The sequence below is a fragment of the Eleginops maclovinus genome, chromosome 15 (assembly GCF_036324505.1).
Source record: "Eleginops maclovinus isolate JMC-PN-2008 ecotype Puerto Natales chromosome 15, JC_Emac_rtc_rv5, whole genome shotgun sequence".
NCBI classification, from domain to species: Eukaryota; Metazoa; Chordata; class Actinopteri; order Perciformes; family Eleginopidae; genus Eleginops; species Eleginops maclovinus.
Genome location: NC_086363.1, coordinates 8718406 through 8740272, shown reverse-complemented (window position 1 = coordinate 8740272; position 21867 = coordinate 8718406). Strand labels below are relative to the sequence as shown.

At 41.5% G+C, this 21867-nt stretch overlaps 1 protein-coding gene across 2 annotated transcripts in view; it reads right to left on the bottom strand.

The window, feature by feature from the left end:
* sash1a (SAM and SH3 domain containing 1a) overlaps positions 1-18646 on the bottom strand; it is a 147362-nt gene extending 128716 nt beyond the window's left edge. For both annotated transcript variants that reach the window (XM_063901908.1, XM_063901909.1), the window contains exon 1: positions 17241-18646. In XM_063901908.1, the coding sequence (XP_063757978.1) occupies positions 17241-17744 (504 nt within the window). In that variant the 5' untranslated portion in view covers positions 17745-18646. The remainder of the gene's footprint in view (positions 1-17240) is intronic.
* Between the last annotated feature and the right edge of the window lie 3221 nt (positions 18647-21867).

The following is a 21867-nucleotide window of genomic DNA, read 5'->3' as shown; positions in this document are numbered from 1 at the left end:
CTTTAAAAACAGTATCTCAATATTGACACTGTTAGACTGTAACGCAATTAAAATAAATCTGGTTCCTTTAAATTTACCTGGTTACTGCTGCAAGATACCTGTGATCAATTGGCCTTAATGTCCTTAGTTTCTGAAACGTGAGAAATGTTTGACAGCATGCATTGTTCAAAGTGAATAATTATTATGCCCATGTTAAAACAAGACCATTTAAGGGTAATCATCCAAAACAGGTGACCCTGGCTTAGTGCTGCCCTCAGCAACCTTGATGAATGGATACAAACATACAGAGGGGAACTGCAGCTAAAACTGTAAATGAGTCTGTGTAGCAGCAATGCATGATTAACACTCCAGGGGAAAACCAACTCACAATTATGAGTAGAAACAGGTTCATTTTCAAAAACATTAAATAAGACAAATCTATGGAAAAATCCTCTCCATTACCTACTATAACACGGGAAAGTAGCTCAGAGTGAAAACAACTCTTTCCTCTTTTGTGAGTATGCGAGACAGACACAGGGTGAAATCAGAAAGGCTTGCCATCCTCTCTGTCCTCTCTCCATCTCTGGGAGTGTCTGCTGTCACCACCTCCGGCACGGACACTGTAAAGATGCCCATGCATACATTTGCATTAATGCACCTGACTGCAAGTTATGGGTAAATCAATACTGAGATGTGCAATTCTACACAATAAGAAACAAGATGTAATTTCACAGCATCACACCCTGCTGTTTTACAAGCAGCAAGTTTTACCTCTACATTCACTAATACCATTTTGGATTCTTCACAGCACAAGCAAGCAAAATCAGAGCAGACATAATTGCTCCTGGAGAAAGTGTTACTGCGACTGATGCCAGACAGAGAAAACCTGTAAGGGTGATAGGGACATGCCGTGCATTGTGGTCATGTTTACTGCAGCTGTGAGGGAGACATTCCTCCTGCTCCAATCAGATTACATTTCTCATTATGTATCAGAAGATGAGAAAAAGAGAGACGGTGCTGGACTGAGGCAGAGCAAACTACTGCTGGAAACACACAAATCTGACATACCACAGATTTAAAGTCTTTATTGAGTTTCTAGGCCTGCTCCTTTTACCACAGTTCAGTCTGATTTCCAAAGGGTGAGGCATGTGGATTTTAAATTTGGGAAACAGTAGAAAATCCAGGAAAAACCAATAGAAATCATGTGCGCTTGTTTCTGCTGCCCGCTTTCTGTCTCTCTCTATATTGTGGTGCCACCTGACCATGATCAAGCCAGTCGATCTTGAGCTTTATTTGCTGTGACAAAAGTGCAGGCACTCTCTACCAAGATCCAATTATCTATTATGGAGAAAACAGAAAACAACATTTAATAAAAACTTGTGCAACAACACCTCATGCAAACAGTCTAGAAAACGTAACCCTGCTCAAGGATACTATTTGGCAACAGACAAAGACTTCAGATAAAGAGTCTTGTGAAAGACACATCTGCAACCTCTTCAATGACAATTGTTGCCATGGTAAAGCTGATGAACTTGAAACGGGGATTTCAGTTTGTCCTTTCCTCTTTTGCTCTTGAGGGAACACAGTTCAGCTTTAAGAGGGTTAGATTTCTGCCACCTCTTGGAGTGACTGATTTCGCTTAATTATTTTTGAATGTTTGTCTATATAGGTTGGGTTATTTCTAAATGTCTAGCACACTTAACTGTGAAATTCAGATCAAATAAAATAAAAATAAATGTTGGCTTATAGTCCTATAGTCAACTATTTCGTTATGTTTGCTACGGTTTAGGAGTTTATCTTTCTCTCATGCTACAATATAATCTGTTTGTGACTGCATTGTTATTCATGTAAAGCGGGCAGCATGGATTGATCACAATGCTTGTTTAAATCTTTGCCAGCTAGCTGTATTAGAGTAATCCAGGCAAATATTTAAGCACTTGTGTTTACTACCAGATTTGCCAATGAGGAGTGAGGGGTAAGACAATATAATTGTGATAGTAGGAAGCTTTTGTTAAATATAGCTTTAGCATGTTTCTCATCCCAGTGGCATCAAGTCAGTTCCACCTTCTTATTTAAAGAAAATAACATTACCAGACAAACTCCTGTCGTCGGTCTCAGCAGTCTGAAGAACTCGACATAAACTGAGCATTCATACAGAAAAATGTGCTGGGGTCAGCCAAACTGCTTTAAAACAAACATCACAGTAGGGTAAAACTCTGTAACTGAACCACTTCAGGACACATGACAGGCTGAGCTGCACGGACAGACCCCCATTGCTAAGCACATGAAACACATGTGTCACCCTTTGTTTACAAAACAGTGTCAGACCTAAGTGGAGGGTGTCAGGATTGTGAGTGGGTTCATGAATGGGGTCACAAGTGGATTTAGGCAGCACTATGCAAATGACCTTTCTTCTATGGATTTCAATGAGCGCTAATCCGCCTGTATGACCTAGTCTACACCCTCTGCCCCCCTATTAACAAAGAGCCTCTGTCAGCAAGTTTCCCTATCTCACACACACACACACACACACACACACACACACACACACACACACACACACACACACACACACACACACACACACACACACACACACACACACACACACACACACACACACACACACACACACACACACACACACACACACACACACACACACACACACACACACACACACACACACACACACACACACACACACACACACACACACAATGAAGCTGCTTTGCCACAAATAAACAAACACGCCTAGTTGTATCTCTTATCCTTCTTAGCTTTGCTGAAACTTTAATGAAGCGGGAACTCTTTCAAAGCAAATAATGAGATTGAACAGAAACACACAATTGTATAATTGATGCAAATTAAGCCTCCAATGCAAAGTCAAATCTCTAGAGATGAGACGAAATGGCATAAATTGACATTTACAAAGAAATCTGGGATGTTTAACTCTTCTTAGCCACTTTATATTAAACACTTGTATTCAGTTCTGCTGTAGTGTGTGTAGTGCATGGTTCATTTCAACGTGACCCATGGCATTTGACAGCTGAGACCAAACTCATGTCTATTCATTGGATTTATTTACAGAGGATAGAAAAAAGAGAAGGAGCGGTCCTATCATAATTACAGCTGGACCAGTCAAAGGCTGGTAGCTTTGCTGGTTTAACAGCTAAATCATAGAGGTACACGAAAACATAAAAAATGTACTGTCTTACCTTTATGTAAACATTGGTTCCCCATCATCAGATGAACCCAAAAGAAAAACAAAGAAAAGCCAAGATGAGTGATTAGCTTTTTTACAGCATTGAAAACACATTAAAATATGACGATGAGGATTGAAACTCGATCTTGACACACATTTTATACAACCTACAAAAGTGACTTAAATATTTTGTATTTACTATTAATTTATGGTTTATGAATCCCATCTTCACAGGGATCTCCGAACTGCACTGAGCAGACAGCTAGAGAAAGTAAAAACCTTCCCTCTCTCTCTGAATAAGCAGCATATTAATGATGACTTCCTGCATGTGTGGAAATGAGGGCTTGGCATGCCAAAGTCCCAGAGCGGCTCCCGTCACCCAGCACAAGCCACACTTCCCCTTTTGCCTTGGCCTTTTCCGTCTCAGTGGAAACCAGATGAACGATTCCACTCGACCTCTGACCTTCAGTAGGCAGATACGTGACACGCAGTTAGGAGCACATTAGCAGCTGAGAGCCTGCGGGCATGCCAGGATTGGCTGAGTCAGGATCCTCCTACAGGACATGCCTGCAGTCCAACCTTTCAGGATTGAATGACTGTGGGTCCTCATCTATAATGATACATTCCTCCAAGGGCTTGGTATTTAACAGAAAGGCGTTTGAAGCTTATAGAGCGCTTCCACACACACACTCACTCATTTTTTCAATACATGGTGACCTACTTCTTTAGCTTTAGCATGTACCCCAGCTTTCAAATCTCAAGTGTGACATGCGAGATGGAAAGGGAATCAAGCAGTTTGGGGAATTGTAGCACTGGGCTATTTCCTGTCAATAAATGACACCCAAAAGAAGCCCTAACCGAACAGCAACACCTAATCTCCGTCATTATGATGACTGCAGCATGTCAGCGATTGGCTGTCACTGGGCTTATTGTCCACATTATCACAGGAGAGCATGCTACCAAAAACTCTCAGCGGTGCTCCTACATGTTGCCTTGGAAACCTATTACAGTCAAAAAAAAAAAAACACAGACTTCCAGGGCTTGGAAAAAAAGGAGGGATGCCAGACTTGACATCCCATAATGAGCTGGTTGTGAATGGGGTTCAGTAGGGGGCTTTACTTGGGGCTGTGGGGACTGTCAACATAAATACCCAGGCTTCATGCTCCCTTTCAACAAGGGGAGAATACCCAATAGAGAAGTTGTCACTGGGGAGGTCCAAATTTGAAAAGGCTTAACAGCATCAGAATATTGTACTTGTTTACACTCTGGGCTAAGTGTGGGTGCAGTGTTAATGTGTTAAAGTAGCAGACATGCAGTGTGGATCTGATAAGTGCTGGAGAAGAGATGAATCTTAGATGGCAGATGCCTTTTGAACACACACACACACACACAAACAAAATGTCTCAGTTCCTGCTCGTGTTTTACATCCCAGGGCTTTTCATCTCCTGGGGGGGCAGAGTGCTGACTCAAGAGGAAGAGTCCTTGACAAGAGCACACATGGCCTTAAATCAGCCACCGGACTACAAAGCAAGGAGTGTTTCAGATGCCTAACATGATAAGTATTTAAAAACTGAACTGGATACAGACCAAAATGTGAACTCCTGCACAAAAGCCAAGCTACATTTTGGTTGATATATATAAAAGTTTCCCCCCTTTTTAAGGACAGGCAGAAACAATGCATGTCATCTCATTTTGTAATCATCAATCAAATCAGTCTGCAACCCACCAGCAAACATCGGATAGAAAAAGATATGATGCCACACTCATTTCAGACTTTTTGACAACCCGAGAGGCTTGTAGATATTGAATAGCTTACATAAAACAAATTCAGAAGCCCCCTGTGGCCTATTAGGATGCTAACTGGTACTGTGATGCAAGTCTGCTTTCTCACGCAGCAGTTGCCATGATGTGCATCGAGTGTAAAGGTCTGTTTCACAGCAGGCATGTCAGGGTAGTGATGAGACAGCCATTAAAAAGTAGCTAGATCAAAAATGTGCTGCTTCCTCTGGGGGAGGAGCACACAAATCTAAAGTACTCATGAGGGAAGACTTTGGTAAAAACCTGCAGATTCTTAAAAAGTGTAAGCGTCACTTTTTATCATTCCTAACAGGCACCCTCCTATTCAAAATAGGGTTTTACAATTCATTCTTCTAAATAGTAGGTTTGGTTGGGTTTATCTAAGAAAGAACTTCAGGGTGAGTTGAGAAAATCTTTGATCTTAAAGTTAGAAAATACTGTGAGATCATAAAAAAAATGTAGAATTGATATTCTATGACTGTTTTTTAAACTGATTTAAAGAGACTACTAGAAGCAGACTGGTTGGTTTTGGACCTGCAGTTATAAAACGCCTGCCTGTGCAGATACTTAAACTCTGGTGCCATTTCCTCTTCCATCTATGTTTGTTATACTCTTATAGTTCCATTTACTTAAGAGTAAACTGTCTTATTGGAGAGCTTGAAGCTCTGGTTGTGTTTGATAGCGCATTTAAACATGTATTTTTAAGAGCGCCTGACTGTGTAAATGACCTATTCTTCATCTTTTGTGCGACTGTGCACATGGCACCATAGTGTTGCGTCCTAAATGGACTTTATGCCGTATGGCTCTCTATATGGTCCAAAACAGTTTGCCTCTCAGCTCACTGAAGCAAGAAAAAGCACATATTGTTGGGTTGGGGATTTGGCAGAAGGAACACCAGTTTCTGCTTTTACAACAGCACATATGGTACTATACTAGTATTATCAATATTGCATATATTTATCTAACAGTATGTTTACTTATTAATATTTTTTACTCTGAAAACAATTACACACACTTTTTCTCGTTGTGTTTAGCTTCCCTAAACACAAGACACAATATATTGCAGCAGTAGCTCCCATGGCTAAACAGAGAAGACAAAGAAACAACACCACCTAAAGAAAAAAACTTTAAATGAGTAAAGCACTAACGCACACATCTCTCGAGCTACTACTACACAAACAACAACTACTACTACTACTACCGAGATTGAGGCAGCATGGGAAATTATCAAAAAGTGTTCCCCTCAGATTGTGTAAACATCATTGCTTGTGTGACTGGAATAAACAGTCACGCTGAGTCTCAGTCTCAGAGGACATAATGCCATTTCACAACAAAAGCCTCCTCAGCCTCTCCCCAAGTGAAGAGGGTTCATCATCAATATCCTGATTAGGATAACAGGAGAAGCCTCGTGCTAATCAACAACAAGAACACTTGAGATCTGTGCGCTCTGTTGTGACTATGCTGGGTAATGATCACGGTGAGGGCTTGATTTTTAGACAAACAAATTTAAGAAACAAGATGGTGGGTCTGCCCTACATTTATTCGCTGCAAAGGAGGGAATAGATTTCTTTGTTCTTCAGAAATGTAAAGCTGATGGTGGAAAAAGAAAGTGGAGGTTATTGTTATTGTATATATGTTTGTTGTACTTGAATAAAAGACAAGAGCATCACAGTAGCAACATATTTACAGACATGTCTTCCTTTCCACTTCACTATATAATTTCCTCACAAAGCCCAAACCAGAACTTCCGTTCCAAGCAGAATCTAAAATATGAATGGCCACTTTACATAACAATTGACATAAACCCGGCTGTGGGATTCCTGCATGACAATGAAGACGGTCTCCACACATAATCGCTGCCCTCTACTTCCACTGCTGCCTTGTTGTGTACTTCCAAAAGACGCCTGAGTAACGCTTCCACTGGTGTCAGTAAAGACCTTTTGTCATTTTAGGGAAGAATTAGCTAATGTTATCTGGCTCACTGAATCATTTACATGCATGGTTTTTCCACTTGAGGATCCTGAGAACAAAAGTGCACAATTTAGGGCATCCACTGCTTATTTGAGAATTTGGTTTTGACAAAGTCTGGGTGAAATGGGGGTACTGCTTGCTTATGGTTGGGAGGGTTGCAGTTAAAGAGGGGTAGGTGGGCTCACATTCAACTGTTTCATAAATGTAGGGGATTGGGGGATCAGAGCTGCAGGGGCTGCTGGGAGAAGAAGCCCGGTCCTGCAGCCCATTGTTCTGCACTGACAGTGTATTCCCATATGAAGAAGGGGGCTGGGAGAGAGGGGGGACAATTTCAGCTCAAGGCCAGGGACATGGGTAAGTGACCATAACAAAGACTCATATCACAATACAGTCCGCCTGGGAGACGCGCAATGCCAAGCGTTCCCATGCTGCTGTGCATGGAACACATTTCCTGAGTGGTCTGCAGTATGGAGATTTGAGAATGAGGAGGATACAAAACCAAAAACGACGTGAACATAATCCTAAATTAGGAAAATTCCTGCAAGGCGCACCATTATACATGATACATTTTGCTCTAAACAGAAACGAGCAGTAGCAGAGTCACTATCTTCAAACCTCAGCAATCCAACATACATGGTTTATGAAGTGCCTCATGATCTAATGGTTCCTATATTAATAATTCACCTCTTAACTGCATTGGAGCGTAGGTGGTAAGAGTAATTGCATCACACTTAAGGCTGCAAACACCACCCTGTACATGCAGATGTAAACAGGTAACTATAAATATAGGATATGATCCTGTGATAGTGTTAGAGCTTCTTTTAAAATGTCTCAAGTGAGAGAGGATTATTAATGACAATTAATTTAGATCCATCTATGCTGTCTTCTCTTTGTGTAGGCTAGTTTTTTCTGTGTCTAAAAATGCCTGTTTGTCTTTATGTTTCTCCCTCTGTCGGCTTGACAGGTTTGCCAGTTCGTCTATTTGTATTTCAGTTTGTCTCCCCTGCCTGTGAGTAAGTGGGAATGTGGTGAAACTGGGTGAGGATGTTTGGCGGAGCAGAAAAAATTCACGATGCATGACCCCTCTTGCTCGTGCTCCTACGGTGAGCTGTCAGTCAGCCAGTTTACCGTTTGGCTTTCGTTTTTGACATCATCTCTGAGCAGTGTGGATTCCTAGTGATGAGGTGATTTAGTGGATTTACGGCACTTCCTTAACCACCAAATGCTGTGACCACTAGATTTTATGGACAGATTATTAGTCTGCTGTTGCTATGCTGGGGACTCGGGCTTAATGGCCAATCAGAAAATTTTAAAAAAACAAATGTTGAGCAGTAGTATGCAAAGCTGTCCTTAGAAAACTCCCCTTATCAGCTTTCCTTGTTGCTGCATAATTGTTCAATGAGGTAAACCAGAATGTTTAAATGCTTATAATAACCTTATTTAGCTCTAAAACGCCATATTTCGAAAATTAATATGGATTTAGCCAAATCCTCTTTAAAACAAAGCTGATTATTAGAAATCTGTCATTTGACTTGTCACATGAACAAGTGCCTTTCAGTAAAAGTCATTTGAGGCCACTGTAGTGAAAACAAAGGTTAAGATGGCTTCTCTTCCCAATGAGGCTGAGGCTATTAAGACTTTGTTCACACATTCAAGTCAAGCCAAGACTAAAATTGACTGTGTAAGACAAACCCTAAAACTAAACTGAGGATAAAGTGATCTAAGACTCTTGGAGACACTGCACACTCCTAGATTTGTCTGAGAGACAAAGTAGAATACTTAAGGGCTATTAAAGTAAACAGGGGTTGGTTAGAAAGAGCAGTGGTTTACAGATCTGCTGACATGAAAATTGTGGTAGAGGTTCCACCGCAGCAGATGAAGTAAGAGTTCAAATCTTAGACATTAACAAATGGTGAACTTAGAAGATTATATGAGCATCCCAATTTACAACGTGTATCAATAAATGTGCATTAAGGGACGCTACTGCAGGAGGGAAATCCCTCCAGTGCAATATTGTTGGGTGCATGTCAATTTCCGTGCTTTTTCTTTTGCTCTGTTATTTTATGACTCAAAACCTGCTTGCACTGAAAACAAACTTGACAAGTCTTCACTCTCCAGAGGCCACAGGAGTCCAAACCCAACTTAAGCTTTAATAATGTGGGAATGAAACACAGACCAAAATTGGTTTTGGGACGTCCTCAGCAGTCACAGGAGGAGGAGACTGTATTCATCCCAGCATGAAGCAGTGTAGCGAGCAATTACCGTTTAATGAATAGAACAATTAACTGTAACGTGTAGGGAGGTCAAAAAGCAGCAATTAGCGGGATGAACTCCAGCCTTCCATACTGAGCATGTCTAGATTGATCCACTAATGAAGAGTTTGACTAGCTGACTGCAGCATGTTCGGACAGAGCAGCTCAGGCCGGCTTAAACTCCTCCCAGAGGAAATGTGGTAAATATTCAGGAAGATGAAAAATTGTGCCTTACTCTTTATTTTACAAAAATGTTTAGGCTATACTGTCCAGTGTTTCCAGAAAAATCCACATATGTGATGTACAAAGCTATAAATGTCCATTTGTGCTTTCAAACACACATGATCAAGGATTTTAGATTAAACTTATCTTTGCTGTTGGTATAATTTTCAGCTTGACTAAGCACCTGCCACTACTTGCTCCCAACACTTACCTCAATTAGTATTAGTTCAGGAGACATTATGCAAGTCAAGTGTTCACTCACAGGTAAATACTTGCGCACACAACGTTTAGCTTCCCACACAAATTAAAATGTGTGTTGGAATGTGCTGGAACCCAGAAATATTTAGTAAATTCTTATACAATTTAACACCGCAAACCACACAAGACAAAAGCATACCTACGAAACGCCGCTACCTTTCTCAAAATACACGTGCAATACACAACAGTACGTTGTGTTTGCGTAGGCGTGTTTTAGGAATGTAGTAACTGCCAGGTAATTAGGGTTCAGATTCAGGTATGTGAAGCCGCAGGGAGACCAGAGCAAGAGACAGACAGACAGACACTCCGTTGGTTTAGTGAGGCTTAATCCCCTGCAGAGCACTGCCACTACAAAAGCACTCAGGTAGGGACATATCGACACTGGTGTGGTCTCCATGATCAAAGCTTTCAGCGCAGCCCTGCCCTCATGCCTTGGAAATGGACCAATTAGGGCTAAGGGGGGGGTTGAGAGGTGGTTGTGCTGCGTTCCATACACCAAGCTGGCAGCAGCTTCAGACAAGGTAATTATACACACTCTCAATGTCTGTCTCTCCAACACTCATACTCACTGCTATCATGCCTCACTCATCTCTCTACACCCCTACATTATATCCCTAAAACACAGTCCAAGATAATATGGCCTGACATCAGCTGAACTGTAGCTACATGTAGGACAATTAAACTCTGTTGTAGGTAGCAGTGCTTAAACCCTCCCAAAATTGCACACTGCTTTAAGAAATCCTCCACCAGGTAACGTCAAGGAGAGCAGCAAAGCAGCATACGTCTCTGCCTTCATCATTCTGATTAACGGAGCTTGTCTGAGCCCCATGCCATGCAGGGAATGCTGTCATTGTTCATTTTTTCACAGCATCTTCACAGGAAAGAGGATTAATTCATCCAGTTTGGGCAAAATCTGGGAGCAGCGTTTGAGAAAAATGACAAGAATGTGCTTTGTCATGTTTTTAGAAGAGCAGATTTAAACAGATTTACACAAGTAAAAACATTGCTTTTACATTTCACATGCATACAAGCAGATAAATATGAAGCAGTGTAATAATGCTAAACTATTTTCTTAAAGATTATAACTATAAGCTGTAAATCAAATAAAATTGCCAAATATACTTGCTGGTTTCAGTTTGTTGTGCGTTATGATTTGAGAATAAGAGAGCTGCTTAATTAAATAGCTTGAGCAATATTTAAAATGTAAAGTACATGTATGGCTGATAACACTTGGCAATAATCCCAACCTCTATGTCTGCCATGTAAACCAGAAACACATTTCCAGTGTGAGATTACAGGACAAACATTTGGTTTAGTTTTAACATCTTTCTGTTGGTCTCCACGGCAACTTGTATCAAAGCCCATTCAGTGTGCGACCTCCCGGTGTGTGAATGCGTGGGAGTCAGGTGTAATTAGCCTTCTTGGACTATATGTAATACATGACTACCTACGGCAATACAGTAAAACTAATCCTTGGGATGACTGACAGCATGCAAACGGAGCCTGTACAGAATGCAACAAAAATGTCTTTGTTACTTTTTATGACAGAATTTAATGATCCCCTCCAGAGTAATCACTGCGAGTGCAGTAATGAGTGTGTGCCTCACAGAGATGTAGAGAGAGGGAAAACATGTGCGGATGTGTTGATTTGCAAGTGTGTTTGCAATCTGGATCCTGACACAGACAGATGCTCAGGCCTGCTCTCTTGTCACTCTCCATCCTGTTGGGGCACTTGATAACTTCATTTTCCCCCATCTCTAATGTTCAAATAGGACTACAGGGTCATTATTGCGTACATGTAGAGCGCCTAAAGCAGAGGCTGCATGGTAGCATCCATTAAGTTTACTTCACATTTTCTGGATTGAAGCGAGAAGGTTTGTTTCTGCTTTTGCTTACTGGAATCTGCCTTCTGTGCATTGGACTACAAAATGTAGCCTTGAGATTAAATACATGACACAAACATGACTCAGACATGAGGGGGCTTTTTAAACATGTCATGCATTATTTAGTATGAACAACTACATTTTTGGTAAAATCTAAAAGGTTTTACGGTGAGGCCGACTAGAAGTGACATTACTGTGACCTTTTCACCTTGGATTTGAAAACGCAAACTTAGTATACTAAACTGACAAAAGGTACTTTCCAGCTTTGTGCTTGTTTGATGACTAACATTAGATTAAACAAGGCAGTTGTGCTTTAGTATTGAAGATACTATGTGGTCATGAAGACAGGCTGTCTGGACCAGAATAGCTCTGATAATGTATCTGTCATGAACGTGTGTCATCAGGACCTGCTTCCTAGCACCACTGTGGAGAATTAAATGGCTGTCCTGCCTGCCTGGCTTGCTTTATTTAAAGCGTTACCATGACTATGTGATACACATACTGTGGCTTACATGTGTAATTTAAATACAATATATCTCCAAACGCTAGAGGTAGTGACATTTATAGTGCCACAAGCATAACATTCATATTCCAACATGGACCTTATGTCTTAATGTTGAGATTATCCTTTGACAAGTCCTGTAAGTGAATGAAGAGAAGAGTTTTGTTGAATTTTACATTTCAGCTCAGTGAAATCTAATCTTTCTAACCAAGTTCACATGTCGGGGGAATAAAAGTAGCTTAAAAGCCAGTTGATCATGTGAGAAACAGAACAGTAGTAGTGATCTCTTCCTGCTTAAATGAGAAGGCCAGCTGCAATTTCCGATTTCCCACATTTCCACAGGATCCCAGGAGATGGGTGGTCAAGACAGAAACTCCCCCACTACACAACAAAAAATCCAGCAAGTAGATGTATCACTGCAGTGATAGCACTTTAGAAATGACATGAGCGTCTCCTTTTCCAGGTGTTGTTTTTTGACTAACAGGTGAAAAGATGTGTAAATTGTTTATGAATTATAAGATATAGGATTTTCTACAGGTGGAAAGGTGATCTATTGCACATGAGATGGAAGATCATATAAAGTGCAAAGTAAACTTGACAATGCTTAGCTGTGGCATCTATTGAGAAACAGGAGTGTGTGGCCTGTATCATGGTCTTGGATGAGATCACGTCAGTGTTGTGTTTAAGTCTGAAGGGTCGGAGAAGGGAGGTCAAGGGCCAGTGTGATAGCCATCAGTCCTTATCACACCCAGCAGCTCTCTAAAGAGGTAAACACTGGTACTTGTAGTTCGTAGTAATAAAGATGATTTAAAAAGACCCTAAACACAAGCTGTTTACCCCTGTTGAGCCCCTAAGTGAGTGTATATGTCTTTTCCCATCTGATGGGAACATAATCTATCTCCTTTTAGTGCTCCAAATAACCCTCCTCTTCTTTAATGCAAACAGCAGCTCACTCTGCTAATTGACTTTCTCTGTTCTCTCAGGACAATGGAGGCCGGTCCTTGACTTCTTTATGACTTCCCCTTTATGAGTCCTTGGCTGATTATGCCTTTAATAAGCCCTTAATAAAAACTAAGCAAACAGAGCTTCAGCAGCGCACATGGAAAACCAAGGCTGTTGTGAAAGGCTTTCTCCGCCATTATGGCAACATGCCAGCCCTGTAGCATGGGACAAAGATGAAGAGGATATCTGCCAAAAAACATAGGCTGAATGAGAAGCTTGTGAAAAGCTTTCACTGAAGTGTTTCACTGAGGTAAGCCTTATATTAACTATTTATTTCATATTACAATAACATCACATGCATTTTGGAAAACAGGATGGAACAAATATATAACAGTGATGCTTAAATAGAAATCTGTGCATTTTCTTCAATTATACAGAGCTTCTCTGTGCTGCCACTTATTACATATTGGTGACACTGCAGTAGAAATATATAATAATAATAATAATAATAAACGTTATTTATATAGCACCTTTACAGATCAGAATCAGATGCAGCCCAAAGTGCTTTAGAGAGTAAAACAAGATATAAAATAAAGAGTGAGGAACCTAAGAAAGGTTTGATTCCAACACATTTGACTTTTTGGACCAGAAATACTTTTAAAGGATTTTCACACCAAGCCTTGGCAGTTGTCCAGTCAGCCTGAAGGCCCTCGCTAACCAGTGGGCCGACAAGGGGTCATCACAAAAAGAAAACTTAATTTCCTGCCAGACAAGAGTGCTGGGATACTAATCTAGATAAAAGGACTGAAACAGGAAGTGAGGTGAGTGTTTGACATGAAAGGTGGTGAACTTCCTCTTTTTTTTCCTCTTTGTAATGGAAAGCTAATAAAACAGTCAGTTAAAAGCTACCTTGCCTTTTGCTTACCCCCAAGAACAGAAACAACACCTCTGGGTGTCCACTGCATTTCTTACATTCTTCAGGGCCGTTAAGCTGCAGGCCTCATGATTCCCACCCTCCACATTTGATCAGCTGTTCTGTGGGAGTTGAAGAAAGGCCTTGAATATCAAACTGTCCTTCAAGCACCCACCAGGCCTTGTTAAACCAGCTTAAACAATGTGCCTACATATTTACTACCCTCTCTTTCTCTCTGTACGACACCCAGGTTTTATCACCCACCCATCTGCACAATGCTGGACACATGCCTCCGCAGTCCACTTCAATAGACGGAAATTGGGAATGTAAATCAGACCAGTAGTGAAAGGACATACGGCTCCATCAGCTTCCATACAAACAATAGAGGATCTTCCTCGCAAAGCACAGCATTAACAACGAGGCTCTATTGTGTCTACCAATTCCAGCAGCAGTTTTGGGATGAAACCAGGATTAGAACAGATTTCCTTTAAGTGAAGAGGTATTTCACTAAACAAAAACTGTATGAACAAAGAGGGAAGGGCGTAAAAATCAAATAACACTCACTTCATTTTTGCTACACTAATCTGACTATTATAAAACCATACGTCATTGCATCATTCAAGGTCTCAGATGTCATCAGATACCCATTTGGTTCTTTTGTGTTTTGAGATAACAATAGAGTGACCAGGAAGCAGCTCCCTGGCACCATATACAGCACCTCTCCAAAACAAAGCTGACTAACGGCACACTTAAATACTTAAAAAGCAACACCTGATCAGAGTAGATTATCTTCTCAACATATTTATTACCAATACATCTGACATTTCTGAATGATTTGTTTTAACTAAAACAATAAAAAGGTAACTCTACGACCACAGTGCATTTGACAACAGGCAAACAGGCAGCACCATCTTCTCAGTTTATTGTTCCCTGATGAGAAATGTGCAGCCGTAGCACAAGTGTTTGTTTACATCATAAGAAATAATACTCTCTCTCAGACAAGGGGTCTCTACGGTCTTGATAAGGATCATGGGTATTTATTACGCCCAGCAGAGCCCTTTCAGTGAATTGTTTGATAATAATCTAGAACACGCTAGAGAGGATTTCTGAATCGTAGCATTTACACTGCCTCTGGTTTTTGCATGCTGGCAAACAATGGAGACAAAGCTGGTTACACAAAAGAAGAGCAGAGAGCTGTCAGACTGGTCCCTGAGAATCCCTGCTTATTTTGAGCACAGAGGACAGTTTAAATGTGGATGGAGATCTTGTATATACTATACAAAGAACATCCCTTGAGACTGACATTGTGTGTCCTGTAATTGCCCCGAGTCTGGCTCTCTGCTCTCAGACTCCACTGGGGGTGAGATATTGTGTCAAAGGCAGAGAGGAGAGAGATATCTACAGACCAATCACAGTCCAGTAAGTCAAACCTCCATCAGCTGGTCACAGCACAATCTCTCACACTCTCCTCACTCCTCCTGGGGAGAAAAGCGCTGGGCTGGAGCCAATTCAAAACTACAGGGTAAGACACATGCACAAAAAGAGAGCCAGAATGTCAGAGAGAGACCTTGACCTGCTCATTCCCCACCACAACCTCAATGGCAAAGCTTTGGCTTTAAATAAATACAGCCTTCAGAATGAGAGATAGCTTACCCTCTGAAACTAAAACTTTGTTTTAGCCCTGGTTGGACAAATAATCCCTCAACAATCCTTAATCTCTTTGGGATTTACAATCAACAAAGTGGCAGACAAACACAAAAAGACAAGCAGAGTTTACAGATACTGCACAAATGTCAATACTAAATTAAAAAAGGGGAAAGGGTAAATGTAGATTATGTAGATACATGAGGTAGATAATGTTGTCATGATTGGATATCGCCACATGAAAAACACCATATCTTCAGGATCTGTTTCAGTTTGAAGGGCATGTGATACTAACAAGCTGTTAAACACCTGTGCATAATTATTTGCATATCCACACAGACAATTCAACTGACAAACTGTGTGGATATGACAAACGGCATATCCACACAGACAATTCAACTGATATAACCAGGATTTAAACAAATACCTTTGGGAATGATTCCCAGTCTTACCTCTTCTGGTGGAACTCTTTAGTAAAGATTTTAGTAAAAATGTATCAATTTTCAGAGAACCTATCACTACTCAAAAAAGGTGAAAATCCTTGAAGAACATTTCTTTAAGTGTGCCCTAAGGCCAGGAGGACTAAAAGGCTTGACTTCTAAGTCATTAAGTCTCGATGAAATAATGTCAATCATAACATTATTCAACACAAAAGTCAATGCCAACCAGCTACCTCAACTTGAAAGTTTTATGCAGTGTCAGGTTTAGAAATCAGTTGTAGGCCTAAATAAAACTGTTTTGTTGCAGTCAGCCCCAATAAAAACTACAAAGGTCACAGCCTCCGACTCCTAGATGGCCTGCAGTGCCTTCTTGCATGTAAACAGCAGTCATTCAGTGGAGGCCTCCCAGCTGGTAAAGCATATGAGTCAGACACTTCTGAAGAAAAGGTCACTAGCAATCCTATAAAAACAAGAGGCCCTCTCAGCCTGGTTCCAGGACTGCCACAGCATACCCAGCTGGGTGCTCTTCATTTACTGCCTCTGCCATTGATAGCCCACTGACCATTCATCACAGCAAAGAGCCAGGGCTAATATCCTCATGGGCCTGGTTGATCCACCCACACTGAATGTTGAGGCAAGTTAGTGGACAGGTGAGGTCAGAGTAGATTAATAATCAGAGTGTAAATCTTTTCCCCCTTAAAGGAAATTACAGACAGGGTGAAAGCTCCGTTAGGATCTCCTCTCCGCTCTGCTCATTGATCTGTGGCAACGTCACTCCCATCATTCACTGGGACAGCAACCACTCACACTTCTGCAAAGTGCAGCAAGGCTGAAAATGTTTAGGCACCGCACTGGCATTTATCTATGGCTTAGTTTATCTTACCTTATTTTTTCAACATGAATTGTCTTACTTACAGTTGGCTTTCAACAAAATGACATATGAAGCAGGCAACAGCTCAAATGATCCATTTGGCTTAAGAAAATGATATGTTCTCCAAAGTGATAGTCTTTTAAAAACAACTCTGTAAACAATCTATCAAATTAATACAAAGTTTAGAGCGGTTGTATATTCAGTTGACATAACTAATTGACTTGTTACGTGTTAAATGTTGCTGTGTATGAGAATAGGACACTTGAAGCTTTAATCCATTGTTTGAATGACATGTGACAGGTGGTGGTCCCTATTGTGCTTTATGACCATCAGGACCTGTGTTTATCCATGTTCCTCTTACCTTATTAGAATAGGGTGGCTTCGAGAGGTTGATGCCATCTCTGATGAGCTTATCCCTGATCATGATCTTCAGCTTCAACTTGGGGTAAATCACCAGCTCCCTCCTGTTGCCCAGCGTCAGGTTCCTCTGCGCGCCCATGTACCCACCGTTGCGCCCAAGCCGTTCACTGTTGGGCTCTGTCCATGACTTGGATCCCCGCAGTTTGGACTCGTACTGGTCCACCAGGTGACCGGTATAAAGCTCAGCTGCAGGTGGCATCGGCTCGAGGGTGAAGTAGAGTCCACTGGCCGTCTCATTGGCTTCATCTTTTAGCCTTCTCACCGCGTCGTGAATCTTCTGCCTGTGGTGAGGCATATAGACGCCGATGGCATCCAGGTCGGGGTCGCCTATTTGTTTGCAAACCTCCAGATCGTCATATCCATTATCCACAAAGGCCTCGACGTACTGGGCAAGCTGGAGGGTCTTCAGCCACTCGAAAACGATGACAGGTCCGTTGCTTGTCATGTTGGCTGTTGCCAGATTGGCTACAACTCGGAGCGAAGTAATGGTTACTTTCCCAGGCGGCGTTTCAAACTCATGATAAGGTCGCTAAAACATATCCTATCTTTGAGTATTAGGGAAGAAAACGTGATCGCATTAAATCATTCGTGGATTATCCATGCCTACTGTTTGTTAACCTAAACCTCTTTTGTCCGCAGTGTTTTCAGACATAAAAACAGAGCTTTAAGTGAATTAAAGGCTCAGCCTGACGGACAGTATGACTGTAACACCTGTCAATATTTACACATTAGAATCACTTCAGTTTCACTTGGGATTTCAAATCCCAAACGTAATTTTAGCATGTAATTGATTTAGGCTTCCATGCACAGTCAAACCGAATATTAAGGATTTCTTTAACAAATAAGATAGCCGTTGCTCAAACTATTGTCATTCAAATAGCTGCTTGCCCAGATTTCGTCCGTTACGCACGGCAGCTGCTGCGTCGTTTTCACGGATGATCCCGCTTCCTTGTAGTCCTCTGTATCGCAAAACGACAGTGCAATGAATAAATAAATCCAAATGATACAAAACGGGCTTCAAAATGACAGAAAGTCGGCTGCCGACGAATGACGGCAACCTCACGGTTCCGCGTCCAACAGCCGCTCAGTCTACGCGTAGTCCAGTTCCTCCACCCGGCACATCACTACACTGGAGCTGCAGCCAGGAGCCAACATGCTCACTGCTGCTCCTCTACCGTCCACGCCCCCCAAATCTCGCAGTACCCATTTAAAAATAGTGATGCGAGAGCTTTTCCTCCCCTTCTCCCAACTTGTCACGCTGCTTCGGGACACACAGTGAGTCACAAGATTCCCACCGACTTGGCCGAAGTTACTCCAAAGTGACAGTGCACGTAAGTCCTGTCGCACGGCTGAAATGGATATCCGAGCTCCTGGTTTGTGTCACGTTATTCTTCTCCTACGATGTGATTTCGTTCACCTGCACCTCTCTCTCTTTCTCCCTCTCTTACACACACGCTCTCACTCATTCAGCATTTCCAGGTTTGGTTTCTCAATACGCATGAGCTCCCTCTATGTGGTAACTGGGGAACTGAAGATTTCACTGCATAGGAGCTGATGTAATGACCAACTACGGTACTAACTCATCCATCCATCCATTATCTGTACCAACAGACATTTTATGAAATTTCCTTTTGACTTTACAACATTTGAAAGCAAGTACAGTTCTACTCCTTACATTAAATAGCATCACTGGATGCCATCATTATAGGTACGAGACAAGTCAAACTGTCTGTCTCTGTCTGTTTTCACAGAGAACTAAGGCAATGACTCCATGAATACGACCTGTCCACGCTGTCCAAATGGGTGCCAAGCGGGCCGGTGCTGATGCATGCTTTAGCAAATGTGAGCTGACAGCTTGTTAGTGGTCAGTTTGATACAATCACCATCTCAGCTCAGGGCTGGAAGTGATTTGCCTCGGCACATTATGACATGCGGCAGGGCTAGAGAACAAACACAGCAGTCAAGGAAGAGTTGAGAAGCATATCAAACAGTCTCTTTTCGGAGAAGCAGTGTCAAAAACGTGCCAGAAATGCATGTCAGAATGTCAGAGGAAGAGGTGTGCGCTCGTGTAGACCCTTCATTTCAAGACCTATCACGCTGGAGTTAGTTGACATTTCCCGTCTGCTGCTGACATAAAAAATGAGTCAGAAATGCTCTGTTGTCCCTCATCCTTTGTAAATACTGCTGATGATGTGGTTTGACTGACAGGAGCAATATGGGTTAAACTGTGCAGTGTGATATGATACATTAGATCTGGGACTGACATCAGAATCTATAATGAATATGCAGCTAGTTCACCAACAAGTTCAACCAGAAGTATCTGTATTTATACTGAAGAACTTCATGTTTGTTTGTACCACTGTTACAAAGTTTGACCTTCAAAACAAAGCCCAAAATCCCCTCATATGGAAACAATAAAAAAAAAGATAAATTACATTTTCAAAATCCCCATAGCATCCCGGTGGACGTTCCACCTAAACTGAAAATGAATGTTAATGCAAGGGACAATGTTTAAAATTGACCCTGAACACAAACCTAATACATCGTCTCGCCGGTTTGTTGCCATCTCTCGTTTATCGGATTAAAACGTACACTACCCCACCCCCCATTGTTCAGACATGTCATTAGATCGGTTACAGGAGCAGGGTATTATGGGAGTAGAGTGACAGATGGACTAGAGCCTGGTGCTCTCTGGGACAGGTGGAGTCAGTGAGTGTAGTGGCACTGCCAGCTTTGCCGTGTTTCCACTCTGCTGCCCCGGGCCACGGGTGAGCAGCAGGGCCGAGCAGCAAGGGTGGCAACCTAACACTCTGTGGCTTCGTGTCTCTATGGCTTTATTTATGGAAGCACACAGGACTGTCTGTGTGTAAGGCAGTTAGGTGTCCCTTCAGTTTGATTAATGAATTTGTATAAAAATAAATGCCAGTTTGACAGATTATACAAACAATAACTTATAAATGATGAGAGACAATAGTGTAGTGCAGTGAGGCCCAACCTTTCTTGGCTAGCCACTACTCTAAGCAATGACATCTTGCCAATACAAGTTATACCATTTCAACCAGGGTGTTTTTTCTTACTTAATATCGTTAAAGATGCCTGAAGAGGTAAAACTAGTCAGTATAATAAAGTAGAAAATGGTAAGATTAGAGAAAAGACCAAGAATATAAATACAACTGTGTAGAAGAAATGTGTTTTTTGCTTTACTTTCCTATTTATCATCTTACGACCCATCAGATTTATGTTGAGACCCATTGCTGGGATTCTTGACCCTCACATAGGCAATAATTGCTTTTTGATTAAGTAAAACAACCTAATTTAGATGCACTACGATATGCATTGTTTATGGATAACAGGAAGAGCAGTATTTTTGCTTTGTAGTGACATAAAAAGGCACTATGCCCATTTCAAGCAGCAGAGCCATTGCTCTTCGCACTGAGTGGAGTGCAGTTGCCCTGGAGCCAGAGGACTGCTGCCACATCAATAACACCCCAGTAACCACCCCTTAATATAATCTGAAATAGGCAGCTCAGAGCATTAGTACAGGTAAATATGAATATGTGGCAGTATTGGATCTGGTAAATATGTATAGGCTGCTTTGACTGTGTTGATTGAAAGAGTGTGACGGTGGCAGGTTGAGGGAAGAACAGCTCCAGAACACACAGCTGGAAGGTGAGAGGAGATTGACACAGCCTCACAGACAATAGCAGCTCTGCTGACAGCCGAGCTCTCTCTATGCTAATAGCCTACGCTGGGTGTTTCTGTTTTGTTCTGAAAGGAAAAACTTGGGTATTAGAAGGTGGGGATTTTTGTTGGCTGATTTAAGGTCTCCTTGGCTTCAGACGTCTAGGTTGCACCTTTCAAGACCTCAATTTTAAAATCCTGAGAAGCAGGCTTCTGTCCAACTAGATGCAGAGGAACCATGAAGGTCATGGATGTTGGTTTCTAGGTGTTTGCTATCTGTCAGCCCCTGATAGATGTGTAGATTATTCTGCCAGCAACACAACCAAAGAGATACAGAAGCACAAATCACAGTTCATGCTTGTTGAATGTGGTCCTGCAGTGGATACTATTTATGGATGCATTCACCATCACATTTTTCTGTTGCCAAAAACACCATTTCACACTAATGTATGATTTCGAAATGCAATGATTGTGTATAAAACTTGAAATAGCAGAAATAACATTACATACACAGTACTCTTTCTATAGTGGGCAGATGTATTGTTGGTTTTTTGTCAAAATCCTCCAATCTTTTTCTCTCCCACTCCTTCCATTAAAGATTTAAGCTTTGGCTGGAGCTGATTTTTCAAAAAGAGCCAAGAGAGGAAGAAACAATCCTGCAACGAGCTGATGTTTGTCTGCGATTGCTGTGTATCACATTTGGCTTCATCAACAATAGTATCCAAATGTTGTTGGATAACATAAGCTCATTGTGATGGGAAAAATGTACCCTGAAACCAAATTTTGAGAATTTTATTCAAAAATACAAGAACAAATTGGGGAGTAGGATAAAAAAACTTTTGAGGGGTATTATTACGACGAGCAGCTTTGTGGTGAACACGAAACAT